Genomic DNA, 18,293 nt, shown 5'->3' on the forward strand with positions numbered 1-18,293 from the left:
GAGGGGAGGGCACCTGTCCGTAAAACTGGGCGCCGTGTAGTTAGGCCCGTCGAGAAATGATGGTGACGGGAAGGGCATCTATCCATAAAACTGAGCCAAGATGGCGACATTGTCGTTAGGCCCCTCGAAATGTCGCCTTTGAGGAGAGCAGGGCTTCTGACCGTACTACTGAGCCCAAGATGGCTATGGTGTAGTTATGCCGCTCCAAAATGGCGAAGGGAAGGGCATCTGTTCATAAGACTGGGTGCTGTTTAGTTAGGCCCTCCAAAGTGGCGACGAGGAGGGCATCTGCCCGTAAAACTGAGCCAAGATGGCGACGGTGTAGTTAGGCCCCAAAATTATGACGGGAAGGGCATCTGACCGTGAAACTGGGTCCTATGTAGTTAGGCCCTCCAACATGGCGACGGGAAGGGCATCTGTCTTTTAACCTGGGCCCTGTATAGTTAGGCCCCTCCATTGTGATGTCGGGAGGACATCTTGCCGTAAAACTAGATTAGGCCATATGTACCCCCTCTGGTGGGAGAAACAAGATAGCGACGGGAAGGCAGCTGACCGTAAAACTAGGTCCTATGTAGTTAGGCCACATTCATGCGGTTAGGCATGCTCTCTTATGCGAATCCCTCATTGCCCTACTCAAGATGGTGTCGGCAAAATCCGCGAATTCTCATTGCCCTACTACACAAGATGGCGTCAGGAAGGGCATCTAACCGTAATACTGAGGTTAGGCCCCTCCATGAGGTTAGGCTTGCTCTCTTACGCAAATTCACATTGCTCTACTACTCAAGATGGCGTCGCAAGAGTCCCTATTGCCCTACTACTCAAGATGGCGCTGGGATCAAAAATCACGTGGCTAAGTCCCTTCAAGATAACAGCAGTGAGATTAGGGCGAATTCACTTTTTCAAAATTCCGAGCCTGATACCTGTCAATAGCGCGTGGCTAAGTCCCGTCAAGGTGACAGCTGTGATGTTAGGGTTGCCCACTTATACAAATTCCTCGGGCCCTCATCTGTCAAGAGCACGTGGTTAGGACTGTCAAGATGACAGCAGTGAGGTTAGCCATGTTCTCTTATTCAAATTCCGCGCCATACAAGTGCATGTGTTTTACAACCTGTCAAGATGACAGTAGTGAGGTTAGGATCCCCCCACTTACTCAAGTTCGACCCCAAAACAGGTGCACGAGGTTATGACCTGTCAAGATGGCAGTAGTGAGGTTAGCCGTGTGCACTTTTTCAAAATTCCGCGGGAAAACACGAAAGTGAGATTAACGTCTCTCAAGATGAGCACGTGGTCTTGTTTGTAAACAATAGCACGTGGCCGTGATGTCATGGGTCAATGACCTTTCCCAGGGTCAATGACCCCGTGAGAAAATGCTGACGCAGCACTCATTGTTTTAGAACACGCTCTGGCCTACTACTTATATCGTTTAGGACAAGATGTCAAACCTCCAAAAAAATTCCGAGCACTTATTGAATATTTTAAAAAACACTCACACATGGGCAGGTCATGGCGATAGTTACTCTTAACGTGCGCTCACAAACGAGTACTTTAATTACGGTATCTGAAGTGTATACGGTAAAAAATACTGTATGGACAATTGACTATAGAAGTACCGGTAGTGAAAGAAAATCATATAATCTACAATAGGTTCTGATAATGGAAGTCTAGACATCACTAAGTAGTAGCGTCAGCACGAAAAATTCTTTCTTTCTTTCTTAATCTGATTACCCTCCAGGGTCGGCTTTTCCCTCGGGCTCAGCGAGGGATCCCACCTCTACCGCCTCAAGGGCAGTGTCCTGGGGCTTCAAACTCTGGGTCGGGGGATACAACTGGGGAGGATGACTAGTACCTCGCCCAGGCGGCCGCACCTGCTCTGCTGAACAGGGGCCTTGCGGTGGGACAGGAATATTGGAAGGGATAGACAAGGAAGAGGGAAGGATGCGGCCGTGGCCTTAAGTTAGGTACCATCCCGGCATTTGCCTAGAGGATAAGTTGGAAACAACGGAAAGCCACTTCCAGGATGGCTGAGGCGGGAATCGAACCCACCTCTACTCAGTTGACCTCCCGAGGCTGAGTGGACCCGTTCGAGCCCTCGTACCACTTTTCAAATTCAGTGTCAGAGCCGGGAATCGAACCCGGACCTGCGGGGGTGGCAGTTAATCACACTAACCACTAGACCACAGAGGCAGACTAGCACGAAAAAAATACGGGATGAAAAAACATAAAGCATACAAGAACTCAAACAAGAAAATGTAATGAAGTAGTCTACGAGCGAAAAAGTACTTACGTCTCGGAATCAGTGAAAGTGGATATGACTGTGTCCATCACAGTGTGATGGTTCAAAAAAAACGAGAGAATGTCCCGATATTCTCTAGTGTGCACGCGTGAGCATGTGATCGCTTACAACCATTCAGTAACCAGAACCAAATCTTGAATTTCTGGTCTGTTGATAAATGTAGGGCCAATGGGGTGCTAGTGGTTGGGAACACGTCGAAGCATCGGTCGGCCGACCCCATAAATGAAACCCGAGCCATTGCCCCAGCTCTCTAAAATATAGGGAGGGCTCTGTGCAAGTTTGTTTAAAAGTTGGTCGTTGACCCTTGCTGTGCGAGTTGCCTACCTCACAGGCGCTACACCCATTTTCAGTTCAACCCTTGAACACCTTAACTTACTAATATCGTATTTCTTCTGAACCATTTGCTGGGCATTGTCGTTTTTCAGAATTCCTTACCTAATATTTTCTCATCCGCCATATTTCAGATATTTGCTTTGAAGCCATCCATCTCATCGCCATGACACCTTCTACTTGGCTGCTTTGCACCACTCGCATCTTTGTGCTCCATTATTCAAAGTTATATTTATTTACTATTCATGAAAAATTGTCAGCTCGACTGTGAATAGAACTTGAAGTGTTCTGCATTCGCACTCCTGTGCTTTACCCCTAGACCATACTTCATCGTCGAGCATTTATTTTGAAATCATGGGTAATGAAGTGCAATAAATAAACGGCTTAATAAAATACATTTCTACAAGTAAAATTAAAGTGAATTTGGTTTAGCATGTATCCTACCTATAACAAACATACTGTAAGGGACCTAAAAAAAGATAGAATTGCTTTATATATAGTAATAAAATCGGTAGTAGGCCTAAATTCTTCCTTTCCTTTCTTAATCAGCTTACCGTCCAGGATCAGTTTTTCCCTCGGACTCAGAGAGGGATCCCACCTCCACCATCTCAAGGGCAGTATCCTGGAGCATGAGACTTTGGGTCGAAGGGTTACAACTGGGGAAGAGGACCAGTACTTCGCCCAGGCGGCCTCACCTGCTATGCTGAACAGGGACCTTGCGGCGGGATGGGAAGATTGGAAGGTATAGACAAGAAAGAGGGAAGGAAGCGGCCGCTTCCTTAAGTTAGGAGAAGTGGAAAATCACGGAACACTTCGAGGATGGCTGAGGAGAGAATCGAACCCCTCTCTACTTAGTTGACCTTCCGAGGCTGAGTGACCCCGTTCCAGCCTTCGTACCACTTTTAGAAAATCCTGGCAGTGTTGGGAATCGTCCGCCTCTGTGGTGTAGCGGTTAGCAAGATTAGTTACCACCCCAGGCAAATGCCGGGATGGTTCCTAACTTAAGACCAAAGCCGCTTCCTTCCCTCTTCCTCGTCTATCTCTTCTAATCTTCCCATTCTCCCACAAGGCCCATATTCAGCATAGCAGATGAGGCATCCTGGGCAAGTTACTGGTCTTCCACCCCAGTTGTATGCCCTGACCCAAATCTCACACTCCAGTACACTGCACTTGTGACGGTAGAGGTGGGATCCCACACTGTGTCCGAGGGGAAAACCAACCCTGGAGGGTGAACAAATTAAGAAAGAAAGAAAGAAAGAAAGAAAGAACATTTTGGTTATATAACTGTAATATCTGGAAGCTATTGAAATTATGAAATGAATAAACGGTGAGTAAAATAAGTATAAATACCAAGACTGGGCGCCACCTGTAAAACAATTACAGGAATAGGTATATAACTATGTAGAGCAATGAGCAACTACCTCTCCCTAGGCGACGGTCATCAGGCTGACGAAGCTCCAGACTTACTTTATAACCTTACCTGTTTACCCCTGAAATTAGATGTGGGTAGTATGCCAGATTCATCCTCACTCCACTAATAAAAAGATTTACTGCAAGTTCATTCCATGACTTTACTCCCAAAATAATAAAAAATACCACAATAATCATCACTTGATGAGACCCACTCCTTATTGCCGTCCACAAAGGCAACTTACAAACAACTACGACCAACATAAATCATTACTTGACAAGACCTACTCGTTTGTCATTTACATAAGGCAAATATACACACTACTACCAACAACAAAATCATTACTTGACGAGACCTTCTCGTTTGTCGTTTACTAAGGCAACTATACACACTACTACCACCAACAAAATCATTACCGGTACTTTCATTAGGTATACCGGTATATTTCTTAACTGAGAAGGTGCTAGCATTAGGGCCTTGGAAAATAGGAACATGCCCAGAGAGGAAGCTAGGTGGACCGAGGTTAGGGAGCTTTCCATCTGTAAATCCATCTGTCTTTTATTCACTGACAACAACATATGTACAACATTATAACTGAAGCACTCTTTCAAAAGTAAACCGATAAACTCCTATTGGCCTCTTACATACAAGAGAGAACAGAAGATCCATTTTCCCCAGAAAATATAATGGAAACAAGTAGTACTAGAAAGTAATATTAAACGTTAATATTAAAGAAAAAGAAACGGCCTTCAACTGGCCATAGGCCCCTGGACTACGAACCCGGCCCATCCAAACAGCACAGCACACACAGAACCACAACTCAGATCCACTTACACACCCATTCGCGGCCACAAGCATTAACCTCTCACTCAATACACACACATACTACATTCACTCACGACTTACGCTCCTATGTTTGCAGCCCAGAAGCCTTGGGTTCGAAAGGAACCTCCCAGTAGTTGCTCAAGAGAGCGACAAATAATTAGTGAGAATCTAACGCTGGATACAACCAGCCACCAAGACTACGTTTGAGAAGGGAAGGGGAAGGGACAGGAGGGGGAACAACCAATGTAGAAACAATACACTCGACTCACAGCGCAGGCGCACTTCAAGTGTCTGTAAGAGTCTTGTGAGAGAGCGTAATAGAAGTTTCTCGTAACGCAATTTCTTAAATACATGAAAATATCTGTGATATAACATACCTCCAGGTAAGAGTCCCACTATACTCTCCACTGTTACAGAACAAAAATCGTATTCTGGTAAAGAAAAGTACGACGACTTTCTCGACGTACGGATGCAGCCTTTTCTTTTTTAATTATAGACAGATATTTATTTCAATAATTAATTCCAACGAGCCAAAGGCTCATACATAGGAATTGTACAATGAATAATATATACAAAGAGCATCCCTATTTATACACTTCTTCATCGAAGTCTTGAGTCCTTACCGACTGCCGAACAGGTTAGTGTGACGCCTCACGTTTCTCCAACTGAAACTGCATACTCAGCCAACGATTTCCTATACCAAGAATTAGCTCTGTGCACAACCACACATCCACTACCGAATGTAGATTCGGTACGCATCACCACATCCACTGTACATTATCTTGTAGAAGAATTATAGTCTAATTATTATACATTGTAGGAATTACAAATAAACACTTAGTAGCATCTTTTATATAAACCATCAGAAACTCGTAGCATCAGCGATATTTAGCATGCTCACTCTGTAGGTAAAATATACTTAAGAACAATAGAGCATCGCCTATGAATCTGCGCAAAGTAGCTCCCGCGCGCCGGTCCGAGTGAGAAACACACAGAATATCAATCCCAACCAATCTCCTCAAGAAAGAAAAGAAAGAAAAACACACAGAATCAAGAACACAAACACAATCACAAACAGAATCAGAGTCATAATGAATTGCCGCACACGCGTACATACTTATATAGGCTTGCTGCACGTGGTTATAGCGTCATGAAAAGTTTACTAGTAGCAACGCTCTCACAGGCACTTCTTCACGCGTCACTCAGTCAACCCAACCTCGCTTAAAACAAAGCCCTCGTATTGGCTATCGTGCGTCTGATGTGACATCGAACGTCCACTCACATTGATCCACTCCAATCTTCAGCCTATACTACCTGGCCGTACCCGTGTTTCCAAGCCACTTTGTTGCAACACATTCAACTGACTTCAACCGTCCTTCCCGCTGTTTTCCCGGTTGCACAATCCTTATGCCTAGGCCATATTTACAGACTCTTACCCAAACGGTAATTTATACAAAATATAATGATGCACATATGCCATATTCCTCCTCTGCGAACCACGTGATCTTGCCGTGGTGGGGAGGCTTGCGTGTCCCAATGATGCAGATAGCCGAGCCGCAGGTGCAACCATATCGGATGGGTATCTGTTGAGAGACCAGACTAACGAATGGTTCATCGAAAGGGGGGTAGCAGCCTTTCGGTAGTTGCAAGGGCGGCAGTCTAGATGATTGACTGATACGGCCTTGTAATAATACTCAACATGGCTTAGCTGTGTTGATACTGCTACACGGCTGAAAGCAACGGGAAACTACAGCCGTAACTAACTCCCGAGGACATGCAGCTCTCTCTGTATGAATGATGTACTGATGATGGCTTCCTCCCGGGTAAAATATTCCGGAGGTAAACTAGTCCCCCATTCGGATCTCCGGGTGGGGACTACACGAGAGGGGGCGATCATCAGGAAGATGGATACTGACATTCTGCGAGTTGGAGCGTGGAATGTTACAAGTTTGAATCGTTGTGGTAGGTTAGAGAATCTGAAAAGGGAGATGGATAGGCTAAAGTTAGATGTAGCTGGTATAAGTGAAGTATGTTGGCAGGAAGAACAAGATTTTTGGTCAGGCGACTACCAAATTATCAACACAAAATCAAACAGGGGAAATGCAGGAGTTGGTTTAATAATGAATAAGAAAATAGGGCAGCGGGTAAGCTACTACGACCAGCATAGTGAAAGAATTATTGTCGTCAAGATAGACACCAAACCAATGTCCACCACAATAGTGCAGGTCTATATGCCTACTAGTTCAGCGGATGATGAAGAAATCGAAAGAATATATGAGGAGATAGAAGATTTAATACAATATGTAAAAGGTGACGAGAATCTAATTGTGATGGGAGACTGGAATGCAGTGATAGGCCAAGGAAGAGAAGGTAGTACAGTAGGAGAATTTGGATTGGGACAAAGGAATGAAAGAGGAAGTCGGCTGGTTGAATTCTGCATTGATCATAATTTAGTCCTTGCCAATACTTGATTCAAACACCATAAACGATGGCTGTATACGTGGACGAGACCTGGAGACACTGGAAGGTATCAAATAGACTTCATTATGATTAGGCAGAGATTCAGAAACCAGGTGTTGGATTGCAAAACTTTCCCAGGAGCAGACGTGGACTCTGACCATAACTTGTTGGTCATGAAATGCCATCTGAAGCTGAAGAAATTGAAGAAAGGAAAGAATCCAAAAAGATGGGATCTAGACAAGTTGAAAGAAAAGAGTTTGAGGGATTGTTTCAAGGAACATGTTGCACAAGGACTAAATGAAAAGGCTGAAGGAAACACTATAGAGGAAGAGTGGAGAGTCATGAAAAATGAAGTCAGTAGGGCTGCTGAAGAAATGTTAGGAAGGAAGAAAAGGTCAACTAAAAATCAGTGCATAACTCAGGAGATACTAGACATGATTGATGAACGACGAAAATACAAGAATGCTAGAAATGAAGAGGGCAGAAAAGAATCAAGTGGATAGAAAGTGCAAGGTAGCTAAGGAAGAATGGCTGAAGGAGAAGTGCAAGGATGTCGAAGGCTGTATGGTCCTGGGAAAGGTAGATGCTGCATACAGGAAAATCAAGGAAACCTTTGGAGAAAGGAAATCTAGGTGTATGAATATTAAGAGCTTAGATGAAAAGCCACTTCTAGGGAAAGAAGACAAAGCAGAAAGATGGCAGGAGCATATCCAACAGTTGTATGAAGGTAAAGATGTAGATAATTTGGTTCTGGAACATGAAGAGGCTGTTGATGCTGATGAAATGGGAGACCCAATTTTGAGGTCAGAGTTTGACAGAGCTGTGAGTGACCTCAATAGGAACAAGGCACCTGGAATTGATGACATTCCCTCTGAATTACTGACTGCCTTAGGAGAAACCAGCATGGCAAGGTTATTTCATTTAGTGTGCAAGATGTATGGGACAGGAGAAGTCCCAACCGATTTTCGGAAAAATGTTGTTATACCTATTCCCAAGAAAGCCGGTGCTGACAGGTGTGAAAACTACCGCACCATTAGTTTAGTATCTCATGCCTGCAAAATTTTAACACGTATTATTTACAGAAGAATGGAAAAAACAAGTTGAAGCTGAGTTGGGAGAAGATCAATTTGGCTTCAGAAGAAATGTAGGAACACGTGAAGCAATACTGACTTTATGTCTGATCTTAGAGGATCGAATCAAGAAGGACAAGCCCACGTACATGGCATTCGTAGATCTAGAAAAGGCATTCAATAATGTTGACTGGACCAAGCTATTTATGATTCTGAAGATGATAGGGATCAGATACCGAGAACGAAGAATTATCTACAATCTGTATAAAAATCAGTCTGCAGTGATAAGAATCGAGGGCTTTGAAAAAGAAGCAGCAATCCAGAAAGGAGTGAGGCAAGGCTGCAGTTTGTCCCCTCTCCTTTTCAATGTTTACATAGAACAGGCAGTAAAGGAAATCAAAGAGGAATTTGGAAAGGGAATCACAGTCCAAGGAGAGGAAATCAAAACCTTGAGATTTGCCGATGATATTGTTATTTTATCTGAGACTGCAGAAGATCTCGAGAAGTTGCTGAATGGTATGGATGAAGTCTTGGGTAAGGAGTACAAGATGAAAATAAATAAGTCCAAAACAAAAGTAATGGAGTGCAGTCGAACGAAGGCAGGTGATGCAGGAAATATTATATTAGGAAATGAAGTCTTAAAGGAAGTAGATGAATATTGTTACTTGGGTAGTAAAATAACTAACGATGGCAGAAGTAAGGAGGACATAAAATGCAGACTAGCACAAGCAAGGAAGAGCTTTCTTAAGAAAAGAAATTTGCTCACTTCAAACATTGATATCGGAACTAGAAAGATGTTTTTAAAAACTTTCGTGTGGAGCGTGGCATTGTATGGAAGTGAAACATGGACGATAACTAGCTCAGAAAGAAAGAGAATAGAAGCTTTTGAAATGTGGTGTTACAGAAGAATGCTGAAGGTGAGATGGATAGATCGAATCACGAATGAAGGGATACTGAATCGAATTGGTGAGAGGAGATCGATTTGGCTAAATTTGATGAGAAGAAGAGATAGAATGATAGGACACATCTTAAGACACCCAGGACTTGTTCAATTGGTTTTTGAAGGAAGTGTAGGTGGTAAGAACGGTAGGGGTAGACCAAGGTATGAATATGACAAGCAGATTAGAGCAGATGTAGGATGCAATAGTTACGTAGAAATGAAAAGGTTAGCACATGATAGGGTGGCATGGAGGGCTGCATCAAACCAGTCTATGGACTAATGACTCAAACAACAACATGCAATATTCCCTAACTACACATTCTTTTTATAATATTACGTTTTTACATTCTAAATAAACAAAATTACATGATTTTCATGACTTTAACATTACAAATTATTTTACACAATTTCTTAACCTAAAATTTGGGGATCGTACTTTCGTACGGTTACATAACTTTCATTGATGGAGCACCAAGGAAGTGAGAGGTGCAGACCAGCCAATAAGAACAGCTGAGTAGGATGTGTTATGGCAGAGACATAGATGATTTCAGAAACTTAGAAGAAAATATCTGAAATATGGCAGATGAGAAAATATGAACCAAGAAATTCTGAAAAACGACAGTGTCCAGGAAACGGTTCAGAAGAAACACAATGTGAGTAACAGAAGTTGTTGATGGGTTGAATTGAAAATGGGGGTAGCGCCTGTAATGTAAGCAACCCACACAGCAGGGGTCAACTGTCTACTTTTGTAAAAAACCATGTAGAGTCTTCCCTGTATTTTAGACAGTGTTTTTTAGGTATTTTCGTACGTCACACCGACACAGTTAGGTCTTATGGCGACGATGGGACAGGAAAGGCCTAGGAGTGGGAAGGAAGTGGCTGTGGACTTAATTAAGGTACAGCCCCAACATTTGTCTGGTGTGAAAATCGGAAACCACGGAAAACCATCTTCAGGGCTGTCGACAGTGCGGTTCGAACCCACTATCTCCCGGATGCAAGCTCACAGCTGCGCGACCCTAACCGCACGGCCAACTCGCCCGGTTTAGACAGTAGGGTAGTGGCTTCGGTTTCCCCTCTGGGGTCAGCCGACCTCTGCCTTCGATGTGTTCCCAACCACTAGCCCGCCCTTGGTCCTACATTTACCAAGAGACCAGAAATCCAAGATTTGTTTCTCGTACCGATTGGTTGTAAGCAATCATGTGCTCACGCAGGCGCACTACTGTACACTTGACCTTTGCAGTATTCATTGTGAAGTAATTTTAATCTATATCTCATGTGATCTGTATTATTATTGTCATATTTAAATAGTCATTTACAACATTAACTTATTTAAGTTTTATTCTGGTTACTTGATAGTGGATGTGCAAACATGATACTATAGATGCCAATAGCATAGCCAGGATCGACCGATTGGGGATGAGAGTGGTATTATAGATACAAAATGATATAACATAATGAAGGCGTTTGTGCATTTGTGATGCACGCATACATGAGTGTCATTATGACACTGATTCAAATGGATTATGTTGATATTCAGATTGCAGTACAATACAAAATCCTACATTAAAATACAGAAGGAGAACAGTATAATCAAGCTCAACAGATTTTGGCACATGGTATCTTCAGATTACAATATAAAATCCAACATTTGAGGTTTCTTAGAAAATAGATATGAGATCTGTTGATTTTATAATTATGTCTCTACGAATGTTCAAAAGAGACAATCCACTGAGTCGACTTTCACTTGTTTATTGTCAGTTTCTCTTTGTTTTCTAGCGGACGCATTGGTCATGCGGTTAGGGGCGTGTAGCTGTGAGCTTGCATCCGGGAGATAGTGGGTTCAATCCCCACTGTCGGTAGCCCTGAAAATGGTTTTCCGTGGTTTCCCATTTTCACATCAGGAAAATGCTGGGGCTGTACCTTAATTAAGGCATCGGCCGCTTCCTTCCCATTTCTAGGCCTTTCCTACCCCATCATCGTCATAAGACCTATCTGTGTCGTTGCAACGTAAAGCAAATAGTGAAAGGAGGTCTTTGTTTCTTTTGTAAAATTTCCATGGTGGAGGGTTCTGATTCCTGTCAACTTCAAAGAATATTTATATTATGATTCCTTTTAATCCTAGTTAAAATCAAAATATTACATGATTACATAATTTTAAATGAAGTTTTAGTTTTCTTAACACCCAGGACAATTATCTGCCTGGCGGTAAGTGTAATCCCTACCTCACAAGTGACTAGAAAAATACCTCAGGTGGTGGTGATAGTTGCTGTTCTTCCACAATACCATTGACACTAAAAATATTTTCATATGCATTATTAAATTATTGAAGTCTGAGCAAATACAAAAATGCCTGAAAAATAAAGGGATATGGTACCTGTTTTCTCTAGGTAAGATCAATTACTTGCAAAACTTCTGTATCTTTGATGAAATATAGCCAATATTGTCATTTTTGCAGGTAAAAGGAGAAGCCGATGATGTTCACTGTGTTGAAAAGTCAAAAGTTGTGGAAGGGTGGTGTTCTGATGATAGCAAAGAAGAATACCGTACAGAGTATCATAAAAAGGAGGCTAAAACATCTAGTCAAATACAACCACAGAGATCACGTCTTCGACTACGGCTAGGTAAGTGATATTAACACTATACCCCATGCATCCTTGCAGGCTATTTAAAGCTTTAATCCTCAAACTGAAAACAAACATTGTGTTTTATATCTGAAAAGGTAGGAACATGAAAAGAAACACATATAAAATGATGGCAGATCAGTGCGGGAATAGAGAGGAATAGAAAGAGGAGGCAAGGACAAATATGAAAGCACTAAAGTGCAAGGACAATCTCCATATCTTCAATTAGATTGGCTCAATCACTCACTACAGATCTGCAATTAGGGCAGTCACCCAGGTGGCAGATTCCCTATCTGTTGTTTATCTAGTTGTTTCTACCTTTGTAACAAAATAATTATATCCAATGCATCAACATATGGGGCTTTCAGAGCACTAGGGAATCAAGTCCATTTTTGGTCATTTTGGACTTATTCCACCCTTAAGTACTATTTATGAAGCTGCTTTCAGAGCATAAAAGATTGATGTCAAGATATTGAAAATAACTGTTATATGATTGGCAATTCTGTTGAGCATGGAGGGAAGCAGTCTTTTGTTGAGAATACAATGGGAACATGTCCATCGTCACAGTTTCCATGGTTTGTTTTGTCGGTGTGTGAGATTTAATTAAAATGTCATTGTCTCTGATGAAATTGTGTCAAGATCCGGGCATGAATGTCTCAGCCATTGATCACAAATTGTTAGTATCAGGATATTCTTACTTACCTAATGACATTGATTTTGGTTTAGTGGAGTAAGCCGGTAGGAAAATATTGCACATTTACACACCAAATGATTGGATGGATATCGTTAGACAAGCAAAGAAAACGTCCCCTGAATTTGAGGTCATTGAAATGAAATTCTCAGACTTCTTATCAACCAGAAACTTGGAGAATTCAGTAATGAACAGAAAAAAAAAAAAAAAAAAAGTTGATGGTTTACAATTTGACGAAGTTGTTGTAAGAAAGAAAACTTCCGACTATCGCAAAACACACCTTTATAACATCCAGCAAGGCCCTCTTTATACCCAACGTCGACCAGTAACAAAAGCGAAGAAAAAGGACATGGAGGATTCACTGCTATACATTCCGCCTGTACATCTTCATTTTTTCAAAAGCCTACCGTGTGAAACTGCCACAAGAGCTTCCTCGGTTTTGCAAGGGCAAGCAGACGAAAGTGAATATGTATTTCTTTGAATTTGAATTGTATAACTTACTGTTTGGAAATATTTGTTGTAAGCAGACATAGAGAAGAAAATTATAATTATATATTCAAGAAAGGTATTTACTTTACTGTTTCCTTGATAAAATCAGAAGCGTATAATAAAGAGGAAGATACAAGTACAACACATTCAGAGCAAAAAGAATCAAGTCCAAATCCAAGGTACAAGTTCAATACATTCAGAGCACAAAAGAATCAAGTCCAAAACTTTACTTTTCTATTCAAGTTAGGCTGTATTAGCACTTATATTTACCCTTTTGTAATATGCGTATACCTTATACAAAATAACTCCTATTATTGAAACATTTTAAAACAGTGTAAACGTTTTCCTGTAATTAATTATTCAGCAAAACCTTTATGTCTTATTTTTCTCAAAACATTCTTATTGTGACTTGATTCCTTTGTTCACTGAACGCCCCATATCTAACAGAAGGAGTTGAGGATGGAGATTATAACATAGCCTACATTAAGATGTCATTTTACATATAGAGAATGTGCTATAACTCACAACACTGCTTTATTCTTATACATTTACTAGTTTGGCATATTGAGCTTACAAAAAGATGGAATTATATAGATGCTGGTATTTTTAAGAATTATGAATTTTTAGCAATGTGCCCAGTAAAATAATAGAGTTTTATAATGTTTTACTCTGAAATAACCCACTCAGGATGACTCAAATGGAGTCAAAACATGTTTGGGTATGATAAAAATTCATCTTAGCAGATGAAAACTGTATTGAATAAGAGGATATAATAAATGTTTATATTATTGTAAAAGTTAACTGTCAATATGGAATGAAGTTTATAACCTGTAATATAATATTCAGGCTTGCTCTTTTACTCGGGGCACAGCAGGAATCAAATCTATCGGAGATGAGTGGCAGCAGAAGAGACAAATTACCTCACAACAATAGTCAATGATTAGCTTTATCAGCTTTCAGTATTATAGGCCTTCACATTTAGTTTAATAATATGATTTGCTTTACGTCCAACTAACTACTTTTTAAACAGTTTTCGAAGGCATCTTTTTTTTTTTTTTTGCTAGGGGCTTTACATTGCACCGACACAAATAGGTCTTATGGTGACGATGGGATGGGAAAGGCCTAGGAGTTGGAAGGAAGCGGCCATGGCCGTAATTAAGGTACAGCCCCAGCATTTGCCTGGTGTGAAAATGGGAAACCACGGAAAATCATCGTCAGGGCTGCCGATAGTGGGATTCGAACCTACTATCTCCCGAATGCAAGCTCACAGCCGCGCTCCTCTACGTGCACGGCCAACTCGCCCGGTCGGAGACGTCTAGGTACCGGAATTTCATCCCACAGGGGTTCTCTTATGTGCCAGTAAAGCTACCGACACTAGGCTGATGTATTTGAACACCTTCAAATACCACTGGACTGAGTCAGGATCGAAACTGCCAAGTTGAGGACAGAAGGTCAACTCCTTAACTGTCTGAGCCACTCAGCCTAGCATATTTAGTGTTCCTCCGATGCTATGATATTAGTGTCGGCGAATTAACTATCAGGATATGCGTGGAGTAACATAACCACGATACCACATGTCAGTTAAAATCTCTGTACACGTTCACTCTGCTAGTACTCAGCTTAATCAGCGGTCATATAAAAATTTTAGTGAAAAAATGGAAGAGTATGAATAGGCACTTTAAGGCAGAAACAGGTTCCAAGGACATTCCAGGAATCATTAGTGAACAAGGGGAGTGTGTATGCGAGGATCTTCAAAACGCAGAAGTATTCAGTCAGCAGTATGTAATGATTGTTGGTTACAAGTTTAATGTTCAGATAGAGGAGGTGACTAATACTAAAGAAGTATTAAAATTTACCTATGAAAACAATAACATTTACAGTAAGATGCAAAAGTTGAAAACTAGAAAAGCAGCTGGAATTGATAAGGTTTCAGGGGATATGCTAAAGACAATGGGTTGGGATATAGTACCATATCTGAAGTACTTATTTTATTATTGTTTGCATGAAGGAGCTATACCAAATGAATGGCGAGTTACTATAGTAGCCCCTGTGTATAAAGGAAAGGGCGATAGTCATAAAGATGAAAATTACAGGCCAGTCAGTTTGACATGCATTACATGTAACCTTTGGGAAAGCATTTTTTCTGATAATATTAGTCATGTTTGCAAAATTAATAACTGGTTTGATAGAAGGCAGTTTGGGTTTAGGAAAGGTTATTCCACTGAAGCTCAAATTGTAGAATTCCAGCAAAATATAGCAGATATCCTGGATTCAGGAGGTCAAATGGACTGTATCGTGATTGACCTATCTAAGGCATTTGATAGGGTAGATCATGGGAGATTACTGGTAAAAATAAGTGCAACTGGACTAGATAAAAGGGTGACTGAATGGGTGGCTATATTTCTAGAAAACAGAACTCAGATAATTAGAGTAGGGGAATAATTAAGAGAGGAATTCCTCAAGGCAGTATTATTGGACTTTTATGTTCACTTTATATATATTTCAATATCAATGATTGATATATATATATATCAATGATATGTGTAAAGAAGTGGAATCAGAGATAAGGCTTATTGCAGATGATGTTATTCCATACAGAGTAATAAATAAGTTACAAGATTGTGAGCAATTGCAAAATGACCTTGATAATGTTGTGAGAAGGACAGTAGACAATGGTATGACAGTAAATGGGGTGTATATATATATATATATATTTTGTGTGGCTATTTCAAGCCGAGTGCAGCCTTTGTAAGGCAGACCCTCCGATGAGGGTGGGCAGCATCTGCCATGTGTAGGTAACTGCGTGTTATTGTGGTGGAGGATAGTGTTGTGTGTGGTGTGTGAGTTGCAGGGATGTTGGGGACAGCACAAACATCCAGCGCCCGGGCCACTGGAATTAACCAATGAAGCTTAAAATCCCCGACCTGGCCAGGAATCGAACCCGGTACCCTCTGAACTGAAGGCCACTATGCTGACCATTCAGCCAACGAGTCAGACTGTAAACGGGGTTAAAAGTCAGGTTGTGAGTTTCACAAATAGAAGAAGTCCTCTCAGTTTTAATTACTGCATTGATGGGATGAAAGTTCCTTTTGGGGATCGTTGTAAGTACTTAAGTGTTAATATAAGGAAAGATCTTCATTGGAGTAATCACATAAATATGTTTTTAAATAAAGGGTACAGATCTCTGCACATGGTTATGAGGGTAATTTAGGGGTCATCGTAAGGATGTAACAATGTATCCTCATGCTATACGAAATATATATATAGTACCTGATAAGAGCCTAACTAGAGTATGGTCCAGTGTATGGGACTCTCACCAGGATTACTTGATTCAAGAGCTGGAAACATCCAAAGAAAAACAGCTCGATTTGTTCTGGGTGATTTTCGATAAAAGAGTACCGCTACAAAAATGTTGCAAAGTTTGGGCTGGGAAGACTTGCAAGAAAGGAGACGAGCTGCTCGACTAAGTGGTATGTAAAAGTTTCAAACAAATGAGACTCATAATGTGTAATAATAATAATAATAATAATAATAATAATAATAATAATAATAATAATAATAATAATAATAATAATAATAATAATAATAATAATAAGTGGTATGTTCCGAGCTGTCAGTGTAGAGATGGCATGGAATGACATCAGTAGACGAACAAGGTTGAGCGGTATTTTTAAATATAGGAAAGATCACAATATGAAGATAAAGTTGGAATTCAAGAGGACAAATTGGAGCAAATATTCGTTTATAGGAAGTGGAGTTAGGGATTGGAATAACTTACCAAGAGAAATGTTCAATAAATTTCCAGTTTCTTTGCAATCATTTAAGAAAAGGCTAGGAAAACAACAGATAGGGAATCTGTCACCTGGGCGACTACCCTAAATGCAAATCAGTAGTGATTGATTGATTGATTGATTGATTGATTGATTGATTGATTGATTGATTAACATGAAAATAACGATATGTTCGGCAATAAAAACGTCAATATCAATTGGAAATTTAACATATAATTTATTCAACATAAAAGGAAAAAATTTCTTGCCATTCTGACTATGATACTGACTATGATCACTATGTTAATTTAAATGTATTAAGGCCGTTGAGGTAACATAAAAATATTTCAAACAAATGGGATGGTAGAGTCAAATCGTTTAACCTAATCATTCTAACGGAATTGACTGATTAAAATTTCGTTCTTAATAGATTTTAAACAATTAAATGATTTTGTTGCTTCTTGAGAAACAAGAATGTCGAAGAAAAATTCTCGAACAAATCAGAAAAATACATTGAATTGTCGTCAGAAAATTGGAATATAAAATATTTACATATGCAAAGAACTAAATTTTCTTGTGTTGAAATTTAAACTGAAATTATATTGTGGGAATTTACTAATTAATTTTTATTACAAATTTTTTTTTTTTGAATATGCTTTCAAAATAGTCGAATTTAAATCGAGACATCAACTATATATCTGTTTCAAATGATTATAAATTATTTAATTACATAATTAATCATTTAACATTAAGTGGTCACTTCAAATAAACTGAAATAAATAACACTTTTTCCAAAACCAACATTAATCAACAACGCTGGACTATGGACAGCAACGTAGATCATAATCCAACATATGAAAACACAAATGACCTGCCCACATGGCATAACACATATATCTGAAATAAATCACATTTCCAAATGTCTCCAACAACCACAAATATATCTCAACTCTTCAATCTAACTACTAACGATACTGTACGGAAGAGCTTTCTACAATATCTACAAGTTATGAATAATTAATCACACTCTCCAATCAACTTAACTTCGAAGTGGCAATGTCAATGATGAACATGAAATTTACACGTGGTCCTGGGTTTGAGCGGTTATGAGTTGGGATTGCTTGAAATTGAATGAACATTTTTTAAATTCATTAATCATGGAATAATCTATGCCATGATCCAAATATTACTCAGTAATTAACCAACAAATTCACTCATAAATTTTGACAACTATCAATAACTTAACATCAGGATAAATTCATTTTCACAGTCACAAATTCTGGATTTATGAGAGTAAGCACAAGACTTATTATTATTGAAAGACTTTGCTATTGCGACCACAATCACATATGCACAAAGACACTACCATTTATAACTTCTGATATTCAAATGT

The 18,293-nt window shown here is 40.0% G+C and overlaps 1 protein-coding gene across 1 annotated transcript in view; it reads left to right on the forward strand.

Annotated features, from left to right (window-relative positions):
• LOC136877708 (integrin beta-PS) overlaps window positions 1-18,293 on the forward strand; it is a 240,078-nt gene that overhangs the window by 37,223 nt on the left and 184,562 nt on the right. Inside the window, exon 2 of the mRNA XM_067151918.2 lies at window positions 11,785-11,950. Coding sequence (XP_067008019.2) covers window positions 11,785-11,950 — 166 coding nt within the window. The remainder of the gene's footprint in view (window positions 1-11,784; window positions 11,951-18,293) is intronic.

Source organism: Anabrus simplex, chromosome 7 (assembly GCF_040414725.1).
Source record: "Anabrus simplex isolate iqAnaSimp1 chromosome 7, ASM4041472v1, whole genome shotgun sequence".
Taxonomy (NCBI): Eukaryota; Metazoa; Arthropoda; class Insecta; order Orthoptera; family Tettigoniidae; genus Anabrus; species Anabrus simplex.